The sequence below is a fragment of the Apostichopus japonicus genome, chromosome 11 (assembly GCF_037975245.1).
Source record: "Apostichopus japonicus isolate 1M-3 chromosome 11, ASM3797524v1, whole genome shotgun sequence".
Classification (NCBI taxonomy): Eukaryota; Metazoa; Echinodermata; class Holothuroidea; order Aspidochirotida; family Stichopodidae; genus Apostichopus; species Apostichopus japonicus.
Genome location: NC_092571.1, coordinates 16,434,151 through 16,458,258, shown reverse-complemented (window position 1 = coordinate 16,458,258; position 24,108 = coordinate 16,434,151). Strand labels below are relative to the sequence as shown.

The following is a 24,108-nucleotide window of genomic DNA, read 5'->3' as shown; positions in this document are numbered from 1 at the left end:
AAGGGATCAAAGTGATCATTAATGGATGGTACTCATGAGAGAGGTGAAATCTTATTGAATGACCGACATTAGTGCAAGGTCAATTACATTACTAAAGTACAACTGTTGCTATAATGACTGACACAGAACAGGGATGATTCCTACTGTTAGATGTTGGATACTGGAAGTATGGATACAAAATAACTTGAGCAAGTAAAACTAAAACTATATTTATATATATATATATATATATCTATATATATATATATATATATATATATATATATATCTATATATATATATATATATATATATATATATATGTATATATATATATATAAATATAAATATCTATATATGTATCTATATATATATATATATAAAGATATGTATATATATATAGATATGTATAGAAATATATCAAATTACCAACCATGTTATTCTACACATTATACTTACAATATCCAAACCAAACTATTTTGTGGGTGATACTATTCCAACAATCATAAAAACACAAAGAACAAAACAAAACCAACAGAAAAAGAGAAGAAAACAGACCAAAGAGAAAAACATTCTTCAGATGAAACAAGAAATAAAGTCAAAGAAATATATAACTTTCTCCCTTTTTGTTGGTTTGATGTTCTTTGTGAGGACTTAAACAAAGATTAAATTTATCCTGACATACCTGTAAATTATCTGGATTTTGGACACCACGGAAACCAACTGGGAGAAATTACCAGAACTATAATGTCATCGAGTTTGGAGGCCAGGGGAAAGCTTATATTGAAAGACATTCTTTGTAAAGAAGCCATGGATGTGATGCAGGGAAGGGTGCCAATTAGAGTCGTCCCGCAAGATCATTATCTTGTTACTCGATTCTCTCTCTTACAAAGAAGTTTTCTTTACCTCGGTGTTCTCTCCGTCGACATCCCGACTAATTCTTGACATTTGCGTCAAAAATTAAAACATCGGGAATCGGAGGAAAACTATTTTAATAAACCGTTCCTCATTATTAGGGAACCCTCCGTCATCAGCTTCGGATTCCAAATTAAATCATTTTTGTCCCCAAATTCGCGTAATTATCTCACCGGGCGGAAAGATGATAGAATCGAGCATGTCATGGAAGAAAAATCAAAAGGGAACCTTGTTTTTAAAAAAATGGTAGATGTTTTTTTTTTTCGGTCTTAAAGGAATTTTGATGAAAAGTTTATTCTCTCTTCGCGAAAACCACCGCCGCGAAGTTACGATACCACTGGGTGATGGCTGATGGCTCTAACGAGCATCGGAATTTACGGTAATTAAGCCAAACGCCAGACTCTCTGTCATTTTCCAGCTTAAGACCGGTCTCTGTTAATTGGGCAGAATTGGCGATGACCTTTCCAGGACGACAAAGTATGTATTTAGTTTAAATATCAAGAAATAAAAAGAAAAAAACTAACAAGGAAGGTAAAAGTTACTATGTGCAACAACCTACTTTGGAAAAAAAACAAGATAAAGTTGGTTAATTTATTGTACAAGTAAGGAGAATCAGAGGTACGTTATGTAGCAGAGATGTTGTTTCACATGTGCACTTTGAAGCTGTACCTTACAAGTACAAACGCTTAAAGCCACGAATAGCTGAGGTCAGGGGGAGGGGGGGTGAGGTGAAGAGGGATAATGTGGGAGAATCAATGTTTATGGCTATCTACAATGACAACTATAGCTGTCCAGTTGTTCAAATGTGTTTGTATTATATTCCTTTCCAATTTCCTCAATTTCATTAGAAGACAATCATAAAAATTATTTTCATAAACCTTGTTTGATATATCTCACTCATAAGCGCTTGTGCAATATGTATCATATTTGCTTTAAGGTGTCAAAACTAGGTTCCTGTGGGAATGCATTCATCAAATCACTTTAAAGCTATTCTTTTTTTTTCTTACATTTGATATAAAAGTTTGCATATCAAGTCAGTTATAAAGCTACTGATTTCTTTTCTTTACTAGCAGTGTGCAGAACATTCTGCATAATGCATGTCAAATTAATTTATTTAATTAATTTAAAATAAAAATTAATTTAAAAACTGTTCAATATTTGTACATATAATCTCATCCTCCAGTCATATAAACAGTGAAATGTGTGCACAATTGATCTAACTTCTACCTGTAACGAATTCATTTCAAGTGTAACATCCATATGTACATACGCATGCACGCGTACACGCATATACACATATATATACACATACATGCATACACACATACACATGCACATACACGAATACATACATCAATGTACGCATACAAACATAACATTACATCCACAAGCATAAGAAATAAACTCTCAGAATATTTCAAGTTTTACCTGATTTTAGTTCATCTTTATCTCATTTTTTTTTTTATCAAACAAAAATGGTAAATACAGATACAAAAGAATAAATAGATGAAAGAACAACAAACTCTCTTGATCTCTTTCCTTGCTTGGTGCTCATTGAAGTCCATCAGTTCTTTCACATTTGCTTCCTACATGCATGCATGCCCTAGATGTGATGAGAGACTTCTATTTTAGAAGGGCGCCCTCTAAAATGACATTTACATTGAAGAGGGACAATTGAGATAAATTCTGACCAATTTAAAGTTCATAGTTAGAGAATAAAATAATGACATGAAGTTGCACTGCATGTGTTAGAGACTGCAGGTACCACAACCATATGACAAATATAATATTCAGGCCCTCAAAGAATATTCAGTCTTTCTCTTTTAATTGTTGTCAAGTGTATAATTGTAATAAACTTAAACAAAAGTCATCGAGGAAATTTTGAAATAAATTTAAATAATGATTTTCTTAATGCTTTGTAGAAAATGCTAAGTAGTACTATAAATTACAAAATCATAATTACACTCACACTAAGTTTTGTCAACTTCCCCCCCCCCTCCCTTCCCCCTAACACACATTCACCTCACAACTTTTTCCTGGTTTTCCCTTTATAAAAAATGAAAAATGGTCAATTAATTAAACATTTAAAAAATACCACAGATAAGTTGAACTCTTTAAAAGTACACGATCTGAACAATTTTTTTTTCAATTTTTCCTCAACCCATTCCCCTTCTCCTTCCCCTTGAACTCACACCTGCATTCTCATTCCCCCCCCCCCTCCCCCTTTTCTTCTTCTCATCTTAATTCTTTTGCACTAACTATATACTGACAGCTGGGGTTTAAAAGAGAAAGAAAGATAAGTGCTACAAAGTGAAGAGTGTTGATGGTAAACAAAAACCTAAACAAGTTCAAAATCAGAAAAACTTCAATCACTTGGCCGATTTGCAAGAATTATCCAAACGCTTGAATCATCACATTTTTTTTTTTTTCGTTTGCTGTTTTGTTATTCTTTTGAGATGAAAAATAGAATCTGGACACAAAAAAAAAAAAAATGGGGGGTAATAAGAGTTTTTGGAAGATAGCCTGCCCTAGTTGAATTTCAATTAGGTGGTCGAGGGGGGGAAACGATGACAAACAACACCTCTATCAATCGGCGAAAAATAGGTTAATCTTATTCATCGAGATCGACGGACCTGTCAAAAGGGTGCCCTCAATCTATTGTCCGAGCGGTGATCTTCAGACAAAAGAGACACCAAAGGTAGGCTCTTATGACGGCCGACTCGGAATCGTAACAAACAAGAAAGAGAGAGAGGAATAAGAAGAATTTAAAAAAAAAAAAAGTGGGACGTTTTCTTTCAAGGGGGAAGTTTACCGCGATTAGAAAAATTGTACCGATTGAAGAAAAAGAAAAGAAAAAAAAGCTGGAATTAGGTCAAGAATGTGTTGGCTTACCCCGTTTCTTCATTAAAAAATAAGCCGCCGTTAAACTGGCAAAAATTTATTTTGGTAGATGACATAGGGACCCCTAAGGAAGACGAACTCAAAGAAAAACTGTTTTTGGAAGTGAGGTAAGCTTCTTAGCGGCGCGATAGGTGCAATCGCGGGGTTCTGGTTGCCAAAAGAAAAAATTTGAAATGGTGTGAATGGCTGGTTCTAATGTTTGATGAGAAGAAAAAAAAGGAAAAAAATGGAATAATAAGCATGTATATCACGGGGGAGACAAAGCAAACGTTATCACCAGCTGAATTGGAAATGTGGGGCACAGGAGACGGGCTTGGGTAAACGACAGAGATTCAGTCAATACGTAGATAAGAAGCCTTAGCTCGTATGTCGTGTTTGATTTGTAAATTGGGTGACACTGAGAAGAATTCCTCTCTTTCTTTTTTCTCGTTCTTCTTCTGTCCTCATTCAAGACGGGTTATTAAAGCAAAGCTGAGATGACTCATAAATGTGCCATTGTACTTAGCTTAATTATTAATAATTTTGAATGTTTTATTAATAATACAAATATGAACTACAAACTTGTGAAAGCCACCTGTTTGTAATGTTGAGTGGTTATGGGCAGTTATCTGACAGAGTCACATTTGGGGGGGGGGGGGGGGGGGGTGGGGTGGGGTTGGTAATTTACATGTCAAGTCACAACCTAAACATTCAAGTTTTAAAGCGCTTTTAAAAATGTGAGAAAGTTATCAATGTTATATATGAGTTTCAAGTTAAGAAATACCAAATTAAGGCTGAAGGAATTTAATTTAAAGCTATCACAGTTACAGAACTATTACAGGGAGTGAAGACTCGCGCATGTCTCATGCCGGTAATCTGACCTAGTTTCAAAGGTGTAACAGAAGTGTTAGACACCACCATCGATCCCAGACCATAGGTAATTAGACACTAGTGTACAGTCAATACATGCAGCTACGGTCAATACCCACAACACAGTGTACATAGCAGCGATGGACATCTCAGGTCCAGATAAAAGATAACAAGGTATCACATTTCATCACTGTCTGCATTTTGTAGCGACAAGAAAAAAACTTCACTTGCTAGCAACGGAAAGTTAACTTTTTCAGAGAGCGGCACACGGTTTGGGGCGAGTCTTCAATGTCTTTAAAGTGAGAGGCCATCAATATTATATATGTGAGCCATCAAAAGACCAAAATATTAAATAGTCACAGATGCTATCAAGGAAAACTATTAAAGTTAAAGCCATCAATGTTAAATATGTTATAAACTGTCAAATTGAAGATTAACCAAAGGCTAAAGGCAATCAAGTAATAGCTATGACAGTATCGCAAATTATAAGAAGGGCAAAGCTATCACTATTAAAGTAAAAAATAAAACAAATATCAAAATTTAAGCCTATCAGAGTTAAGGCCATATTATCATATTTAAAGCTACTAAAGGTGTGAGAAGAGCTACTAATATTAATAAAAATGACTTATCAAGTTAACGAGACCAAGATACTGTCGGTGTTAATTAAAGCTATCAACAAAGAGAGATATAGGCTATCAAAGTTACAGTTTTCAAGATGAAGCTTGATGTATTCAAATTGGTTCTTTTTAATGTAAAGCTGGTTAGTTACATCAAAGCAATCAAACCTATTTGCTGGATTGCAGTTTAAAAAGCTATCCAAAGCATTTGAAACAACAAATTTGCAGAATAGAAAGGAATCGTTATTGTTAGACATGCAGATGATCAATGCTGTAATCTTTGAGTGAAGATGGGAGAATCACAATTACCCTTGATAAACTTGTATCAAATGGGACGAATACTCCTCGATCAGGGAGCTGCTACTCTAATGCAGCTCCCTGCCTCGATACAGTGGCTTTGATATTAAATGGCTGCAAACTACGACCAGTAGACAAAGTGTAGCGAGTACATACTGGTACTCTTATTCTAATACTAGTACTCGTATTCTAATGCTAGTACTCGTATTCTAATGCTAGTACTCGTATTCTAATGCTAGTACTCGTATTCTAATGCTAGTACTCGTATTCTAATGCTAGTACTCGTATTCTAATGCTAGTACTCGTATTCTAATGCTAGTACTCGTATTCTAATGCTAGTACTCGTATTCTAATGCTAGTACTCGTATTCTAATGCTAGTACTCGTATTCTAATGCTAGTACTCGTATTCTAATGCTAGTACTCGTATTCTAGCATGGTTACCTGTACTCGAACTCAACCTTGTGGAATTTGCACCAGTTTGGTACTCTGGGTCATTTTGGAGGATGTAATAATATAGATCCTTGTGCAAAACTGATTTAGTACTCAATTCAGACTAAGACGCATCCCTTGTAGTCTTTGGTACTCATAATACGAGGAAATTTAACTTTGTTCGCTGGTGCTCCTGATTATTGTACTCGTTCTGCAACTCTGCAGGCCACCAGTCGGTAAGATGCTGCATTAGAGAGGCAGGATTTGAGGCGAGGAGGAGGAGTACGAACCAAATACAAAGTAAACAAATCTTATAATGTAGGGAAGTACCCTATAAACAGGTCTTCATCTGAGTTTGAATATTGTTTCAGAAAGAGATAGAGATGGATAAAACAATGAAGGGAGGGCTTCCTTCATATCGATCTGTTTAAATTGATGCTAAACATAATAAACCTGTTGGCCTTCTTCTGTTCAGCCTTTACAACCTCAAATGATGAATTCGATCCTATAGAATCAACACTTTTTTTTTCTTTTTTTTTTGGCCTCAGCATTCTCTTCCGTTTCCACCAACGAAACACTTCCCTGTAAAGTATGCAAATCCCTCTTAACTTCTCCAAATAGAGGCATTTCCAAAACCCAACAAACAAAACAGGGAACCAAAGGGCAAACAGTCGCATCATCGGTAAATCGACGGCGACCCTACCACGTTGAGATTCTTCTTAAATGGTCAAAGCAAACACGGAGGGAGATCTTCCAGAGTCTCTCAGCCAACATAACTTCTCCAGTTTATGGAGCAGGATGGTGAAGATGAGAGCACCGTGCAAACGGACTCTATTGTTCTCTCTCAAAACAATAGCTGCTTAAGGGGTACGTGGTCAGGAACCAACAAGTGCCCTACAAACCCTGATGGGGGTTTGAAGAAAAGATCAAATCCACTTAACAGATTGCTAAACAAAACAGTCCATTTAAGATGACAAGCAGGAGTTAACATTTACCACAATTACATTGGTCACTAAGGAACAGTTCCTGTACAAAAGCCTGTTACTCAAGCTATTCAGTTCTGACTAGAATTTCACTGTATAATAAAATCTGTAGAATTAAGGGGGAGGAGGAATGGGAAGGTGGGAGGGGGAGGAAGGGGAAGGTGGGAGGGGAGGGGCAAAAGGAGGGTGGAGGGTTGGCATGGATGATGGGTATTGAAAAACTTACGATATATATGATTCTTTAAAGAAAGTTTTTTCTTTTTATTTCAATTCCATAGAATATATGTTAAGGATCAGGGAATAGTTTAGTGTTCATATTTTGTATAGGAGATTTGAGTTGAATTTTAAATAGAAATTGGTTGGGAAAGATTTGGGAGAAAATCGTCAAATTTAAAATTTTCTTCCAAAAATTAAGGAGCTAAAATTTTGAACGTCCCACCAGAAATGAGGTGCACAATTCAAGTTGCACGCCGTATGGCTTTTAATACCCAACATGTATCAGTGGTTGCCTATAATGTTCCCCTTTGGCCCCACATTATCATTATACTTAATGATAACATACCGTTATCACAATTTTCATGAAAAGATAGTTTTTCATACGTTCAGTAATGAATTGAATGTAAAATGAAAACTTCATAACTTTAATTTTTTTAATAATTTTTATATAAAAATTGGACTTAATTGTGTTAATTGAATAAATTGTTATGGGATGTTTGGCATCAAATATCATCAAAATAGTTTCTTCAAATGAAAAAAAAATGATAAATAAAACTACGCTAACTTCTTATATTCCATAAGTATTAGGTCATGATTTGATAATAACTTTCCATACGAAATATTTCTTCAACAAATGGATAAACAGCATTAGAAATGGGAGTGGCAAGGTGCCTACATATATAGGAAGCAAAACACACACAAATCCCTATCACCATCCTCCCAATTTTCACAGATCTTTCTACCCAACCTATTTATTCTGGCTCCTTGCAGATGGGATTGTCTCATCCTTAAATTGTTGACATGCTATCCAGGACAAGCAATCAGTTCATCATTTTCGTCGTCACCTGCCAATTTTGATTCTTTTATCATTTTCATAGCCAAACCCAAAACTTGCCATTCACATGTTTATGCGCATTTGTTTAAGATTCCTAAAAATTCATTTCTTAAGATATAAAAGATCCCTACAGGCAGATCCTTCATATATTTATCTATATATACCCTCCAGGAGGGAGCACCTGTCCTACTCCACACATATATATATACCTATACATACACCCCTCTCACACATCTTAGCACCCACTTATCAGGCCCACTAAGCCATCGGTGAACAACTCCTTCTAGCCCTCTCCGTTGTTTGTTCAAAGACAATGTGAGAAGGAAGGTACCGCTAATCTGCTTCTTTATTGACAGAAAAAACATCAAGAGTCAGTCATAGTCAGACAAAGGGAATCTATCTGTCTCTTTTCTCCACCTGCTCATCTTAGAATTATAGACACCCACAATTTTTTTACTACTTTAAAAACTTCCCCTTTCGTTTTTTCTCTTTTCTATTTTTTTTTTTTTATCTTTTCTTCTATCAGGGTTTCATCTCATCATCTTCTCAATTTTTTTTTTTCATTTTTGCTTTTAGAGAACTTTGGCACAAAAAAAAGAAGATTTTTTTCTTCCATTTCCCCCCCCCCCCCTTTTTTTGGAGCTCACACCATTGTTGACTCACCGTTGTTGAAACATATTGTAAATGACAGTCTTCCATGATAAGACTGGAATGAGTCCTTGCAAAAAGTGTTTATTTTACAACTCTACTTGAAGATGGAGTACAAAAAAACCATGATGGATTTGATTCGAAGTGACTAGATTATCTTTTCGCAAAGTTTGGCCTTGTCAAAGACTTGTAACTCTTGAATTCCTACATGGATCTCCACCTCTTTGCACTAAGAAACTTTTTGAACTTCTCTCTTCGGAATTCCTTCTCTTCCCAACCCAGACTAACTATCCACACATATATTGCAAACTCACTCACCAGAAGAAGAAAGTCCAAGAAACATAAGAGATCAAATATTCTATACACATCTAGACAGGGAGAGACACGTCTGCAAAAGGGGGAAGTGGTAACATGGGTTAAAGCCCTTGAGGGCCAGTTACAGGGCCCTGGAAAATATGGGATAAAGAACGTTTTCTCCTCACTTTTCATAAGGGAATATCAAAGCTTGGGTCAGGGGATATAATTTCCCCCAAGCTTGACCTGGTCTCGACACCCCCTCATGGGAAGGGAGGGGAGGGGGATGGAGGCCTCAGGGAGGTGACAGTGTTTACTTGCTTAAGGCATTTTCTCCTGTAAAATGCTAAATATTCGGGTATCAATAACTATCGGCAATCTGACGCTCAGACCTACTGTAGCTGTGCATTGCAAATGCATCGATCGGTTCGTGTATGAATATGGTAAATCGTTCCGTTCGAATAAAAATAACCAAACAACCCTCTCTTACTAATGGGTCAAACGTGTGTGAGACAATTAAGTCAGCACTTCGTCGCGGTTAAAATAATTATTTTCTGATATTCCAGATTAATTAACGTTTTGGAATCTGATCTTCCTGAAATCTGTTATATTTAGTATCACATGGTCTTAATACGCAGCACCAGAGAAATCGAGATCGACACGAACTGTTTAACGAGGCTTCCTGGTATGCTAATATTCAGGATGTTATACCGGTGCATCGTAATATGCCAGCTGACCTTTCACCTGAGACTTACAGGTATTCACAGGATGTGTTTACAAGGTCATTAACATCACATTGTCACTTTCTGCTAAGCTAATTAACGACCCGTATGGGACATCTCACGCAAGGTGAGTTAATTGGGAAGTAATGATCAAAGAGTATGATATTCTAGATGGTATTAAAAAGAGAAAATTGCTCAACGTGATTTTTCTCAAGAAAACGAACACAAACAACAAATGAAGGTCATAGTTGAAATCATTTTCTGTTGATGGTCTGCTACTTAGATAATAGTGTCATGAATTAAGGGATGATTAATATCTCACGGAAATTTACCAACGAAGACTAAATTTTTTATTTTCTTCAACACAAATTATAGGTTATAAAACACTTTTGCATACTTTTGCAGACCAATTTTTCACTTGTTCTTTTGTAAATTAATTGCTTTCTTTGTAAAGTGCCTTGGGCAGTTACTTTTGTCTACTGATTTGACGCTATATAAGTCTCATTTAGTATTAGTATTATTATTATTATCTATATGACTGACTGTGCAGATACACCTATGTCTGGCCAAAGCTCGAATAAAAATCCGGGCAATATTTAATTATCAAATTGTCAGCAAGTTACTAGAAATTGAAGGACATCAATCAGTACTGGCCCAGAATTTTATGTTTAATATAGCAAGATCTATATTTTAGAAAGTATTCTCCTATAGGTGTCGATCCTCCGTATTATTTCCAGCCATTTAGGCTTGTTCAAAATAGACAATTTATTATCTCTGTGTAGGTAACTGACTTTTAAAACGGCAATAACATGTTTATTGAAATGCGGAACACAGATGGCCATTTTTGACTTTCTAGCATATTTTAGAGCAATACTGATGACCTTAACGATACCCCAACATTTTTGTCGTCTTTTGTTCTTCCGTAGGGGGGGGGGAAAATGGGGGATGAGGGAAGGGGCAGAAGGATCTTCCTGACAATCAAACAAATTAACTGATCATTCTAATCACTTAAAATGCAAATAAACTAAAACTGTTAGCAAACTGCTTATCCACTAAAAAGCCTGTGTACTAAGAGAATGTGTAAAAGTAAGTGGGCCTGACGTTTCGATCCTAGCAGGATCTTCTTTTGAGGCTAAAGAAGATCCCACTTAAAATGCAGTGAAAAGGATGTTTCTTACATGAAGAAACTTTACTGAAAAAGACACGAACCCTATCATTTACCACTGTCCTTTTTCTGTGATAGAGATGTGTGATAGAGATGTACACCCGAGGGATGATCAACAACTGACCATACGTTCAGCATTATAAGAAGATTAAAAATTCTCATTTTGGGGCAATATCACACAGTTCTGCTGTAACTTCAACACTGTCACAAGTTACGTTTTTCTCATCTCCTTGATAGATATCGACAGATATTGTGATTGTCCACTATCAGAGATGTTGTAATACATGTCAAACGGGCATATCATATTCACCACTAGTTTACATGTTGTATGCACATACTGTGCACTGCATCTACTGAATGTGCATTGCAGATATCAAAGATACTGTTAACCAAACTGTCATACTGTCCAGCATATACACATAGATGTCTGTTTCTTACAGTGTAGTAGTGTTCAACATGTGTCACTGTGTCCATCGAACATGTCATAATAAATATATCATACTGTTTATCATAATGTTGCATTTAAGGTATTACCATGGTAAACTAAGATATATCACATTGTTCGTTAGAAATTAATCTGTTCATCAGAAATGTTGCTATGTTCTATATCTATTTTGGTTTTAAAATAAAATAAAACTGTTAGCAAACTGCTTATCCACTAGAGAGCCTGTGTAATAGAATGTATAAAAGTAAGTTGGCCTGACGTTTGATTTTTTAGCCTCTGAAGAAGATCCTGCTAGGATCGAAACGTCAGGCCAACTTACTTTTACACATATTTTGGTTTTACTTAATACCACGGGAAACTAAGTTCTCATATGTACTTATGTTCACCATGTGTCATTCTATCAATCATTAAGCTGTGTTATATATCCATTATCTATATATCTCTTTCAGATTACATTGGGTACATCAAATATGTTGCTTTCACATTAAGTTCTCATTTGTATCTATGACATGTTATTCCATCATAGTTCATAGATGTTCCTTTCAAATACTTTTTAGATCAATTAAGTCTATCCTAGTTATTTGCACATTCACAGGCTACAGTAACTGTGTCCACCACACTTGACTCTATCCATCCGACATTTCGTAATGTACATCAAATATGTTGCTTGCACGTTAAGTTCTCGCATTTATGTATGTATGTATGTATGTGTTTTAGATCCTCCTGCAAGCAGGAACTCATGAAGAAGCCTCATTGGTTTATTAAAGCCGCAAGCTGACCGAAGTCAGTCTCTTAGATTCATATTTAATGTCAATAATTATGAATCGTCAATTGTCAAAAACTCTGTAACTGGACGACATACATTAATCTTGGAGTAACTCGAACTAGGGACCTTATCATTGAAAGGCACTGGCGTTAACCACTGAGCTAACACTCCTAGCATTTAGCTAGATGACACGTCATTCCATCCACCATCCCATGATGCAGGCCGTTAAAACGTCCATCAAACAATCGTTTCACCTCGAGCCAGGAAGTGTCGTCCACTCCAGGAGTGATCAGCTGACAAGTATCTATCTCTCATCTTTTCTCTTTGTACCTTAGATCACTACCGGACGATGAATTATGTCCTCTTAATTATTATCTAATGCCAGGAAATCAACGACCCAAGGGGGCAAATATAAACTTCAGCTGGTGGGAATTTAACAAAACGTCAAGTTTTCACTTCGCTGAGAACCGAACGATACCTGTGTTGGATCCGTTGCTATTCGGAATAGCGATTCCCTGCATGATTGTGAGGGGTATCACAATATATGATAATTTGTTACTCCGTGGACAGCACACAAACTCATTGTCTATGAATATAAACAATTAATTAAATTTGGATACAGGGGTGCGATGAGGTTCCAGGTTGGTTCACTGATGAAACTGCTGTTTTTAATAGGAACTGGATATGAGTAGATAATTGTTTGTATTTTAAATAGCTTTATCTGGTTCATACAGCAAACTGGGAAATGGCCTAAATAGAGTTTTCTCTTGTCACTTCTGCGTCATAATTTCATAACATATCACAAGCTGCGCTGCAGCGCCGTTTAACAAAGGTATAGGCCTACAATCTCCTTGTTTTATAGTACTTGAATATGCTTGAAAGTACTTGAAAATGCTCAGCTTATGGTAAAGCATAGGAAAGAACAAAATGCTACATGTCCCTATGATTATCATCTAAACACTCAAAAGAAAACAAGAAGAATGAAGGTGGCTTTGAACCACGGAGTGATCATCTTTCTATGCCTTCAATTTTGCTAAAAACATTAAATTGTGTGGCCATCCAAGGCTACTGTAGGTGTTTACAAACTAGCATAATGTATGCATGCATACAAACCATTTAATTGCAACTGAGTCTTAGCTTTTGAATATTCATATAAGTTGTGTCGTAGTCACTTTTCAATGTTTTATATCCCCTTCCCCAACCTACCCAACTTACCTAGGAGATAGGTGAGAACATTGACAAAAGAAAAAAAGATTTCTCGATATATTTTGACTCATAAAAGATGTGCTTGATAAAGAAGGAAACGAATCTCTAGAATTTGTTTTCACAGTTTCATCAGCTTTCTCAATGATGAATTATAATAATAATAATTAAAAGACAGGGTTTAGGCTCATCTTGAAAGGAAAATAGCATTATTTTACAAATTTTTCATTTATAGAATACAGGTCACTCAGACAACTCGAATCAACTTGGATGCATTCCCAAATTGGTCTTCATACACAAGGTCAAACACCCTTGTTTTCTATTTACCAATAACAACGAATGTATAGATCATCTTCAACTTCAATTATCCATTGATGAGCTTGTTAAGATAAAGTGGAGGATATTCATTGAGTTTTTCCTCTTGAATGTTGGAGCTGTCACGCAATAAGAACAGGGATCAATCATCCCAACGTCCTGTGCAAATTATCAAATTAATGACATAAGTGATGGTTGCTTACTGCAATTAATATTAAACACGATATCATCAACTGGGTATATTAATAAGAGTGGGGGGGGGTGTTCATCGCCAGGACAACACATTGTGATGCGCATGACTGTTATAAAGCCTAATGAATGTGGGAGGGAAGAGGGGGGAAGGGTGCAAGGGGGCCAAGGGGGAAAGGGGGAGGGGAGAAGGAGTTGTATCACAGGCTAACGGCTATAGTAAATGTCAGTGAATATCGGCGTTTTGCAAAATGGACAGAAGAGCCTAAGAGACACTTTGGTTCCTTACTCAGTGGAAAATGAGAGTGTTGTATGTCATTACCCAGTAGCATAGTTGATAAACTGAATGCATAGTATCAACTTCACACAAATGGGCAGGTACTAAGGCTGTCACTCCATTAAAACTAAAAAAGCCTACATGTACCAGCTATTAACCATCAACTGTATTCCAAGTTTGGATACAATCCGATTTAAGATTGTGGAGTTTGGTCCCTCCCTAAGAAATTGGGCCTTATAAAATTTTGTGCCTCAATGGTCCCAAAAATATTTTGCCCAAACAAACTGGCTCACAAAATATAGATGCCCACCAAAAAGTTGTTGACAATTGACAATTCATAATCATGAGCGTTAAATATGAATCTAAGAGACTGACATCGGTCAGCTTGCGGCTTTGATAAGCCAATGAGGCTTCGATCTTCACGAGTTCCTGCTTGCAGGAGGATCTAAAATACATACATAATACATACAGGGCCACACCCCTCCTTTTTTTAAAAATCCTGGAACTGCCTCTGAAAAGCTACTTTCCATGAAGGGAAGCAATGAGTGAGGCCAGTAGACTTGGAGAACTCAACATTAGGTCAGAGGTCACGGTGAAGACACAACGCACCTTGGAAAACTTGCAGTGCCTTGCAGACCAGCGTTTGTAAGGCACGCGACTCTGCTTCACGTCGCAGATGTAGGATGTGACCGATATAGCAGCAGACTACGTCAGGTGAGGTAACTTTCGGTCAGACGCTTAATCCCCTATTAACAGAGAAGTTAATCACGGTTTGACTTGACAAGACCGCAAGCTTCCATGCTCCCTCTTCTAAACTATGACGATCACCATCTTCCTAAAATTACAACTTCTGTCATGCCACTAATCCCTCACCAACTGTTTGTAATTGACCCATAACATTGGGACACCGCAAATCCGTTTGTTAACCAACAGTCGGTCAAACACCCCCGACCTGTGTGATTTCCAGTCCATTAACCGTACGCAGACCCCGCGTCACCGCATCGCTCCCATGGGCCCATCTTTTCCCCTCCACGGTTGATCCTTTTTTTCCGGCTCGAAATTGAAAGTCGTTCACACCTGGAGCTATCTCTGTACTCTCTGGTTTCCGGCGGTTTTCCCGAGGGGGAGGCACAAATGCCTACCAAAGACGTGACTTAGCAGTTTGCTGTTACAAGCTCGGCCCGAAACAAGTCAATAAGGAAGTACGCTAATGAACAGCCATTGTGAAATGACAGGAGATTGCAAATTAAGTATCCTCATTCAAATTTTATTGTTTGTGCGAAGGAATTCAGCGAAGTGTAACAACAAACTCATCAAATACACTGATGAAGGTGCCAACTTTAATCAAAATATGAAAAAATTCAGTCATTTTGTTGGAAACAAAAAGTCATTTAACTTAATTTTTCAATTCAAAGCATGAGACATCAATTTTTTTTTTTATATATACTATAAAGTGAAAAAGCGTCTGGGCGACAGAATATTTCAAGGAGACTTCTTTAAAAACAATAAATACCTAACTTTTTTTGAAAAACTTTTGTTTTCCATAAAATGGGCAATTTTTATGTGTGGAGGTCAGGGCGCCCATGTTGGATCAAACGAAACCAACATTAGTGTGTGTCACAGCAATGGAGATCCTTAGCCTTTCAACCGAGGGCACTGTCATATCAGTCCCTAACAGAGCGGTAGATACAGCACAGGGTCCAAATGCACGTGATCTATGCTGTTGACAGATCTCCAAAGACTCTGTAAAGCACTGTAATATATTTCAATCTATGTGCAAGTTATGTTTCAAAAGATCTGAAAGAAAGAATCGCAGGTATTATTCCTGTATATTCCATTTCTGGAGACTTTGATACAATTTTCACCGACAACGCTCAAAGCTTAACATCAGTTTAGCGGACGTGATTGAAGATACCTCAAAGCCCCTTTCTGATTGGTCGATGACCAGAAATGTGTTGCTAAAATGTGCTAGCTATGCACTGGTGAAAAAGAAACCTATGTGTGAATAACGGAATGTGCAGGTAGTTTGCCCAGAAAAAAGTGTCTGTAAAAACATCCTTCAAGGGAATCCTCAGTGATTCCAGGTACTGAAGCTTGTCAAAGAGAAAAAATGGTCTTTTAATTTGCTAATTCTCATGAAAAGTCATCACTGGCTTCAAAATGCAGCTACAAATTTCCTATCAAGGAAATAAGAGATTTTGAAATGATTTACTTCTTATGTGATAAATTAAGAGACACTCCTTCAATCTCTGACAATAATTTTCTCATAATGAAATCAATTTGGTTCTCTGTTTTGTATCCAGTTAAATCGGTAGAAAGGTGACCTGGGGAGGCACTGTATTTTAAAGGCCCTAAGAAGCCACATATGCAAATGGGAGATGCTATATGCCTAATGCTATACTTACACTTTACATGGGATGACTATCCAAATTATTGTTTTAACTCATTTTTTTTTGGTTGACAATTTGGGAGACCATATCAGATGGGAAAATCATGGATATTCCAGATGAAGACTCCAGCCCCACAACCTCCCGGATGCTAGGTATCATCTCTTGAAATGCCACAGCCGTATGTTACACAGAACGCTGATTTTTTATCATAACTCTCACACACGAAGATGACAAAGAGACAATGGACTGTTCCATTAAACTGGAGGGAAACAAACTGACAAAGTGGTAGTTTGTGTGTTGTATAAAGTCAAAGCCGATTGAACAACTATGAGGAACATTTCTGGGTAGATCTAAATCAGCCACTTATCAATTTCTTTTTCCTATATTATTAATTCTGTAAAATTTTAGTTCTACCAATTCTTTCTTCCAGTTATGCTCAGAAAAATCTGAATCTATTTGGGAGTTATCACAGATTTCACATATCAATGATATCACAAATCAATGTTCCTTCACACACTATGCTGAAGACTTGATCAAGTCTAAATATGACATCATTGTGCTTCATTTTTTTCTTCTTTTGTTTGTTTAGATTTTTCTTTTTTATTCACAATGTTTATTTTCTTCTCTCTGTTTTTTGTACATTTTCCCTTTTTTTTTTATTTACAATGTTTATTTGTCTGTAATGGATATGGGTTTTACAAATGCTGAATGTAAAAATATTGAAGCCCTTAACAATTGACCCAACGATGAAAAATCTGAATCTATTTGGGAGATATCACAGATTTTCACATATCAATGATATCACAAATCAACGTTCCTAAACACACTAGGCTGAAGACTTGATCAAGTATTTAAATATGACATCATGGTGCTTCATTTTTTTCTTCTTTTGTTTGTTTAGATTTTTCTTTTTTATTCACAATGTTTATTTTCTTCTCTCTGTTTTTTGTACATTTTCCCTTTTTTTTTATTTACAATGTTTATTTCTCTGTAATGGATATGGGTTTTACAAATGCTGAATGTAAAATATTGAAGCCCTTAACAATTGACCTAATGAACATTGAAAAAAAAAAAGGGAAAAAAAAGATAGTAACAGGTCTCAGATCCTAGTGGCACTATGACATCACAGATTATCAAAAAGACATCACAGATTTTACAAAAATCTCACAGATATGACTTTAAACTAGGTTATCCACCTCCCAAACTTGGAACGAGATTTTTCTAAGCTGTTTGGTGGAGCTGGTCTGCTCAAAGATCTCTGTCAGATAAAGCTAAAGAGGTTTGTTGGGTTTGAAGAGAGGTTTCCACCTGCCATAAGAAAATCATTATTGAACAATAAACCCCAAACCTTATGATATATAATTATATAATTTTTAGTTAATTGAATAGAAATAACAATATTCAGCCCAGTGTGGGATATGTCAAGGTCATAATATAATTACATAAAGAATGAATTCTGAACTTTTAGTTTGTATCACAATGAATAAACATGAGGTTGACTGTAAAATTACAGCAGAATTGGAAGGGATAGCCTGTTTTCTTCATTTCCTAGTAGAAAGGACAGGACAGGGGCTACTAATGGGGAAAGAAAAAACAACAAATTTAAAGTTTCACACTTAATTAACGATATTATATGAAGTCAAGTACAGTCTTAATCAAATTAAAACTTAAAAACCAAACATTTATATTTCTTCTTGCAAAGAATAAAAAATCCATCAAATTAAACACTGTGTCAAATCCCACTTCTGCCACCAGTGTACTATTTATTTCACAAGTTAAGAACAATTCATTCCCAATATGCTACAAATGTCTGAACGAACCACTCTCTAAGATCACCCAGTGGTCTTACACAACTAACATTTTGTGTCAGACAACCAATATGCTATCCTTGGGGTTGTATGCCAAGGGACAACCAGTCTATGTACAGTAAAGCACTTTGTCATACTGTCCCTTTCATTTGTCCAATCAACTTTACTTTTGAAGCAATTTCAATAAATTAGAAATAGTTGCTGCCACCAACTTTGCATGGATTTTTACTATTTATTACCACGATACAACGTATACAGAACTACTATCCAGTATTATCACCAAGTGGTGTGAGAAATTAACTAAATTTTGTGTCAGACAATCAAAAGTTAGTCTTCAGGTTGTCCATGAAGGGACAACAAATTTGAGTAAAGTGAAACCACTCAGTAATGCTTTCCGCTCCCAAACTTCCATCTTTATCTTATTTTCCAACCAACTATTTATGCAAAATGTAAAAAAATATCAAGAAATGTCCAACTTGTCTGAAGTACATCTATCCTCTCTTAAAAAATTAGGGCCTGGCAAAGATTCGGTAGCCGTTCCAACATTTTAGTGATATTTCTTGATCTGAAGGACAAAATATCCTCTTCATAAAGAAACGGGTTGTTTTAGTATTGCAGACTTATGTATGACAACAAGCATGTCCAAATTTCGCATTCCAGTACCAGTGGAGTTATGTTCGGGCCTACACGCTAGATCGAGCAGAAAAATATTGTCAGAGGGTGTCCGTCTGGCTGCTACGAAGTTAGCCTGGTATCAGCCAGTTTTCAAGTGTCTATAAATATATAGCGACGACGAATATATCAGGGCATTCCTTTCTAACTGATCGGTTTTGGAGATGAAACAAACTCTCGAACCAAAAAGTCAAAACAAAGCTAAAAAGTAACTGGTTGCATTTGTCAATGTGAGGTCTCTACCAGTAGAAATATTACCATTTGCCAGTGCAAAGTACACTGTTCAAGAGTTTGCATTAGTACCGCAGAGAGTTAAAAACATTTAGTCTGTTGAATTCAAACAAAATTAACACTAAGAGACTGAACTTGCAGCACTATCGTGGCGGTACAAGTTCTTCGAGTGACCTAGCTTAATTTGCATATAAGTATTGGAACAGAGGTGTTACTTGTTTATATAATTGCTTTTAAAAGGTCAATTGCCAGCTTTTGTCAATTTACATATATCTTAATAAGAATGAATGAATGTTTTTTAAATGTGATTTATAAAGGAAGCTTCTTTAGGGGGGAGGGTGGGGGGGAGGAGGATACACACATACAGACACATATATATATATATATATATATATATATATGTGCATATATATATATGTGCATATATATATATGTGCATATATATATATGTATATATATTTTTTGGGGGGGGGGGGGAGGATGCAGGGAATAATTTATTGTTCAAATTTTACATACTACTTTGAAGGCTCTTTACTTTTTCCTCTCATTAAATACTACAGTTCCTATGTAGCAAACTGCTACACATCCTTACACTTGTCTAGCAACATGGATAATATTGTATAGCATTTTGCAATGCGATACTGGGTAAACTAATTCCCTGGCATGTAAGGTCCAAAGGCCCAAATAGGAACGTTAGTTAAAAGTGTTCAGCAGCAAAGGTTTTGAAGCTTTGTTGCCATTTATCTAGCACTTTTAAGCTGGGGACCGGCCATAGGACCCCTGTTGGTGGTCCCTTGTTAAATTCCTGCCGTAAATTTTACAGTTTTCATAGTTCCCAGAAGTTATATCTGCTTCAAATCAGCACAGTTTTGGCGATGGAGAAAGTAAATAGTCAGCAGATAATCCAAAGGATTCATGACCCATGCCCCCTCCCCCACCCCCCCCCCCCACCCCCGATGTGAGTCTGAAAATGCACAAATCTTGTTGATTGCTACAAGTAGGAGTTGCTCCTTCAAGCTCTTTGGGAAAGGGAAGTTCCCCTTTGATCCAAGCATAACAGTTGCTGGCCATTGAGATCCAACCAATCCTGCTCTTCAGCTAAGAAGTCTTGGACCATGTTTATAACATTGGGTCTGTCTAATAACAATGATCTTATTTGGACATGCCTTGATCACTTTGTTAAAACTGCAAGTCTCTGGTTCCACATGAATTCAGTTTATAACAACTGGCAATTCCATAGATCTGGAAAAAATCATCATGGTGGTGTCAATCTGCATGCATTGGTATGGCCCTCAGCACTGTGGGCCTACCTGATGGCAATGTTCTATCTAAACATGCAATGTAAACATGTACTTTAAACCTTTATTAGGATTAAGTAGAACCTCTGTAGGCCTATGTGTCCATCAATTGGTTTGTATTGTTCAAAGGCCCTTGACTGGCTACTAAAAAAATCATTCATTATAAAATTATTAGAAGATAAATATTAAGATGTTAGGCTTGTTAACATTGCTCTTATTATTGTTTAAGTATGAATTATGGGCATATAGACTGCCTAGATGTTAGTTAGAGCTTCAACAAAACTATTTAGTATGCCTTGGTCTAGCCAAAGCCCAGATTTCTTTCCTCTGCAAACCCAATTAGCCTAGGCCTAACTACATCAATTTTTCAGACTAGCCTTCTGTAGCTATATGCATTTATCCAAGGTCCTAAAAGAGCTAGAGGCCTAGGCCTGTGTATAGGCTTACCTGGGCCGAGGTGCACTATTTGCATGAAAATGCTACCTGGTTCTAAATTAGGCTTAATGTTAGGATAAAGTCAGGTAAAATGTAGCATAGCCTTTTACATCTAGGCCTAGCCTATGTTAACATAACATTAGGCCTAAATTAGCCTAGCCTTAACTTAGGCCTGTTTGGGTCAAACAGTATTAATAATATCGAGTTCAGACATATTTGCCTACTCACCTGATGCTAATCTTCTTGCCTTTCCTTTTGATCGCATTTCTTTACCTTTATGCTGAGAGTTACCTGTAAACCCGGCGCTGTCCACTGATTCGATTTCCGTTATATGGGGTCCTTTAGTGTTGCATGGCTCACGTCCGGTTAAAACTCAGGTTGCAGCGAGTCCTCAGTTAACTTTCACTTGGGAACACCGTACGGACAATTCGTTAGGGTACCGTAACTAAAACAAATTACTGAATTTCACTTTGCTTAACTTAGCCGATTTCTTCAACACGTAACCTACTTGTTTGCCCTTGTCAAGCTTATCATAAGTATCTACATGAATCCTTAACATTAGGGTTTTTTTCTTTTTGCATTCAGTTTTTTTATCATGGGAGATAAACAATTGTTTACAGTTTAGTACTCGGCGTAAATTCGTAGATTGTTTTGACATTCCAGTTTTACGTTGATTTTTCCCAATACTACAATCACACAGTAATTTATATTTGGACAATCGCTTGCACTGGTTATGTTACGCATTACCGCAAGTGTGTGAACTACTTAACAACGCAATTATTATTTACCTACGGTAAAGATGGACGAAACTCAGGTCATATTAAAATGACGTTACAGTCATTCCATTTCATTGGATGGAAAGTTTTGAACAATTCGGGGGCGGTCTTTCGGAAATAAGAAAAAACAGACAACCCTAGAAATATGCAAAATGATTGACACGTGGCGATAATTTGTCTGTGCACACCTGTGATGATTAGTAAAGACCTTGTTAATTCATTTACTGTTTAACGTTATATCAGTCATGTGTAGTTAATATCCGTTCATATCATTTAACTGTCTGTAGTGGGAGGTGTATAGCAAAAAAGGGAAACTGTTAGATGCTGTTGTAGTATAAACTTGCCAGGAAGAAGTTTCCTTTGTTGGAAGTCAGTACATGTAATTGAAGGAAGCATTGTCGCATTGATGATTGTTTTAAGGTAATGAGTCTATAGCATAACGTTTTGGGAAGGTTGAAAGAAAAGTTGCTCCACTTTAAAGACATATTGGTATCATACACTGGTAATAAAGGAGCGGGAATTTGTAGTGCCTGATTTGTACACTGATTTATATTGTGGTTGGTCATTACAAAAGTAGGCAAGATACCGATTTATAACTGTTAGCGACGACATCGGTTTTGTTTTCGTTTGAGAGGGGTGGAAGGCTGGACTAGGGGTGGGGGTAGAAACTTAATGGAATTCTTTTGTCAACATGGAAGTATTACCATCGCATTTTCCTATACGAAAATGGTGTATGTATAATAGGGCAGGGGCGCAGGGATTCGTCTCCCAATCCACTTCACTCAACCCCCATGAGTGCATTATACAATCATGCCAAAGCTAACAGACACCTAATTAAGTTACATTTCCAACCTCCTTGGGGTAGCTTTACACCATACGAGAGACGATGGTAGTGAATTTCGCCGCCAAGGGCGGCGGAAGCACTTTTAATCTGGGGGGACGGGGGGGGGGGGCACCGACATCAATGGGCACTTTGCAGAAATTCGATTGGACTGATGCAGCCTTATATTTAGTACCCTTTATAACTCTTATTGCATTATCATATTTGCGTATACACATCACTCCATCAACCCCCCCCCCCCCTCAAGGAAAATATGCATACTAGCACTGTAATATCCAATGTGCAAATTGGGAAACAAGGAACAAGTTTTCTTTTGAGACAAAATGAGGTGAAATCATGCTAGTTGCTAATGTAGTAATCTTCCGAAATAGAGTTTATTTCTTGTTACTATCTTAACAAATTTTCCATTCGAAATAGCTTTGAGTTTGACCCACAAAAATTCATTGAAAGTCAGGGGCGTAACCAGGATTTGCAAAGTTGTATGCACGACCATCTGAGTGGAGCGCCACCATCGGTTGGCGCTGAGCGTACAAGAAAATTTTGGGTTTTACAAACCCCCCAGATGGCCGGAAACGGCCCTTCCCGAGTGTTCATTCTGGTTCCCTGGCCTCTTGCTAACTTGAGACACCTCAATTTGTATGCAGAAAAAGGGCACATTTTTAACCTGAGGAAAAGTGGGGGGGGGGGGGCACGTGCCCCCTGTGCCCCCGGTTCCGCCGCCCTTGTTCGCCGCTACCGATATATTGTTTCAGTGAGTCATTCTTCTGCTGTTTTGACGATTGAAAAATGTGGTTTCATCATAAATTCAATTTTTGCAGAATTCCGCCGACCCAGATCAAAAGGAAACAATGTGGTATTCATGCGACCCCTCCATAAACACGGATACATAACTTAAGTTATTTAGAACAAACTAAACTACAGAGGGAAAGAGATCATAATCGGAATCTCGAAAGGGGTCTTCAGTCTTATGAAGGGGTCTTGCAGAGTCATGCTTAAAGAAAAAGAGACTTTAATCAGTAATCGATTATGGCATTTAAAACCAAAGTTACAAAGTATTTTTTTCTGTTCATTTGTCTCCCTTTTCATGTAGGTCACGGTTGCTGGAAACCAGATCTCAGTTTAGCAAATTAGCGTAACGAAGAAGAACTTAGTAGAGGAACTCGAATAAGACAGCCTAAAGAAAAATGTGTTGAAAATATGTGGCCATTAAAATTCCATTCTTTTGATTTTTAAGAAAAAGTTGACGCTGAAGATGCATCTTCATCGAAAGGATGATTTTCTATTCTGACATTGAACCGATTCGGTTCTCTCTGCTTCTTGATTCGAAATCGAAAAAAACAACAACATGTCAGCAGTAGTCCGTGCGATCTCACCTTCGAATTGACTTCTACTTATATGTGAAAAGGGTAAACGATAGGCCGTTAGGTCAGGAAGTATCACATCTAGCTGTCTGTAACAGCGTTCATCGCGAATCTGACATGAAACTCAAAAACGTCTGCGTTCGTTTAAGTCGTGCATATTTTGAATGTGAAAAGTTGGATATTTAAAGCAAATGGAATGTTATTGTACATTTTGCTTTCATAAAATACATGTTGTGACGCTATCAAGCTA

At 36.9% G+C, this 24,108-nt stretch overlaps 1 protein-coding gene across 1 annotated transcript in view; it reads right to left on the bottom strand.

Moving 5' to 3' along the window:
* LOC139975927 (histone-lysine N-methyltransferase MECOM-like) overlaps window positions 1-21,403 on the bottom strand; it is a 103,594-nt gene extending 82,191 nt beyond the window's left edge. Inside the window, exon 1 of the mRNA XM_071984219.1 lies at window positions 21,109-21,403. Within this exon, the coding sequence (XP_071840320.1) occupies window positions 21,109-21,145 (37 nt within the window). The 5' untranslated portion in view covers window positions 21,146-21,403. The remainder of the gene's footprint in view (window positions 1-21,108) is intronic.
* Window positions 21,404-24,108: the final 2,705 nt, after the last annotated feature.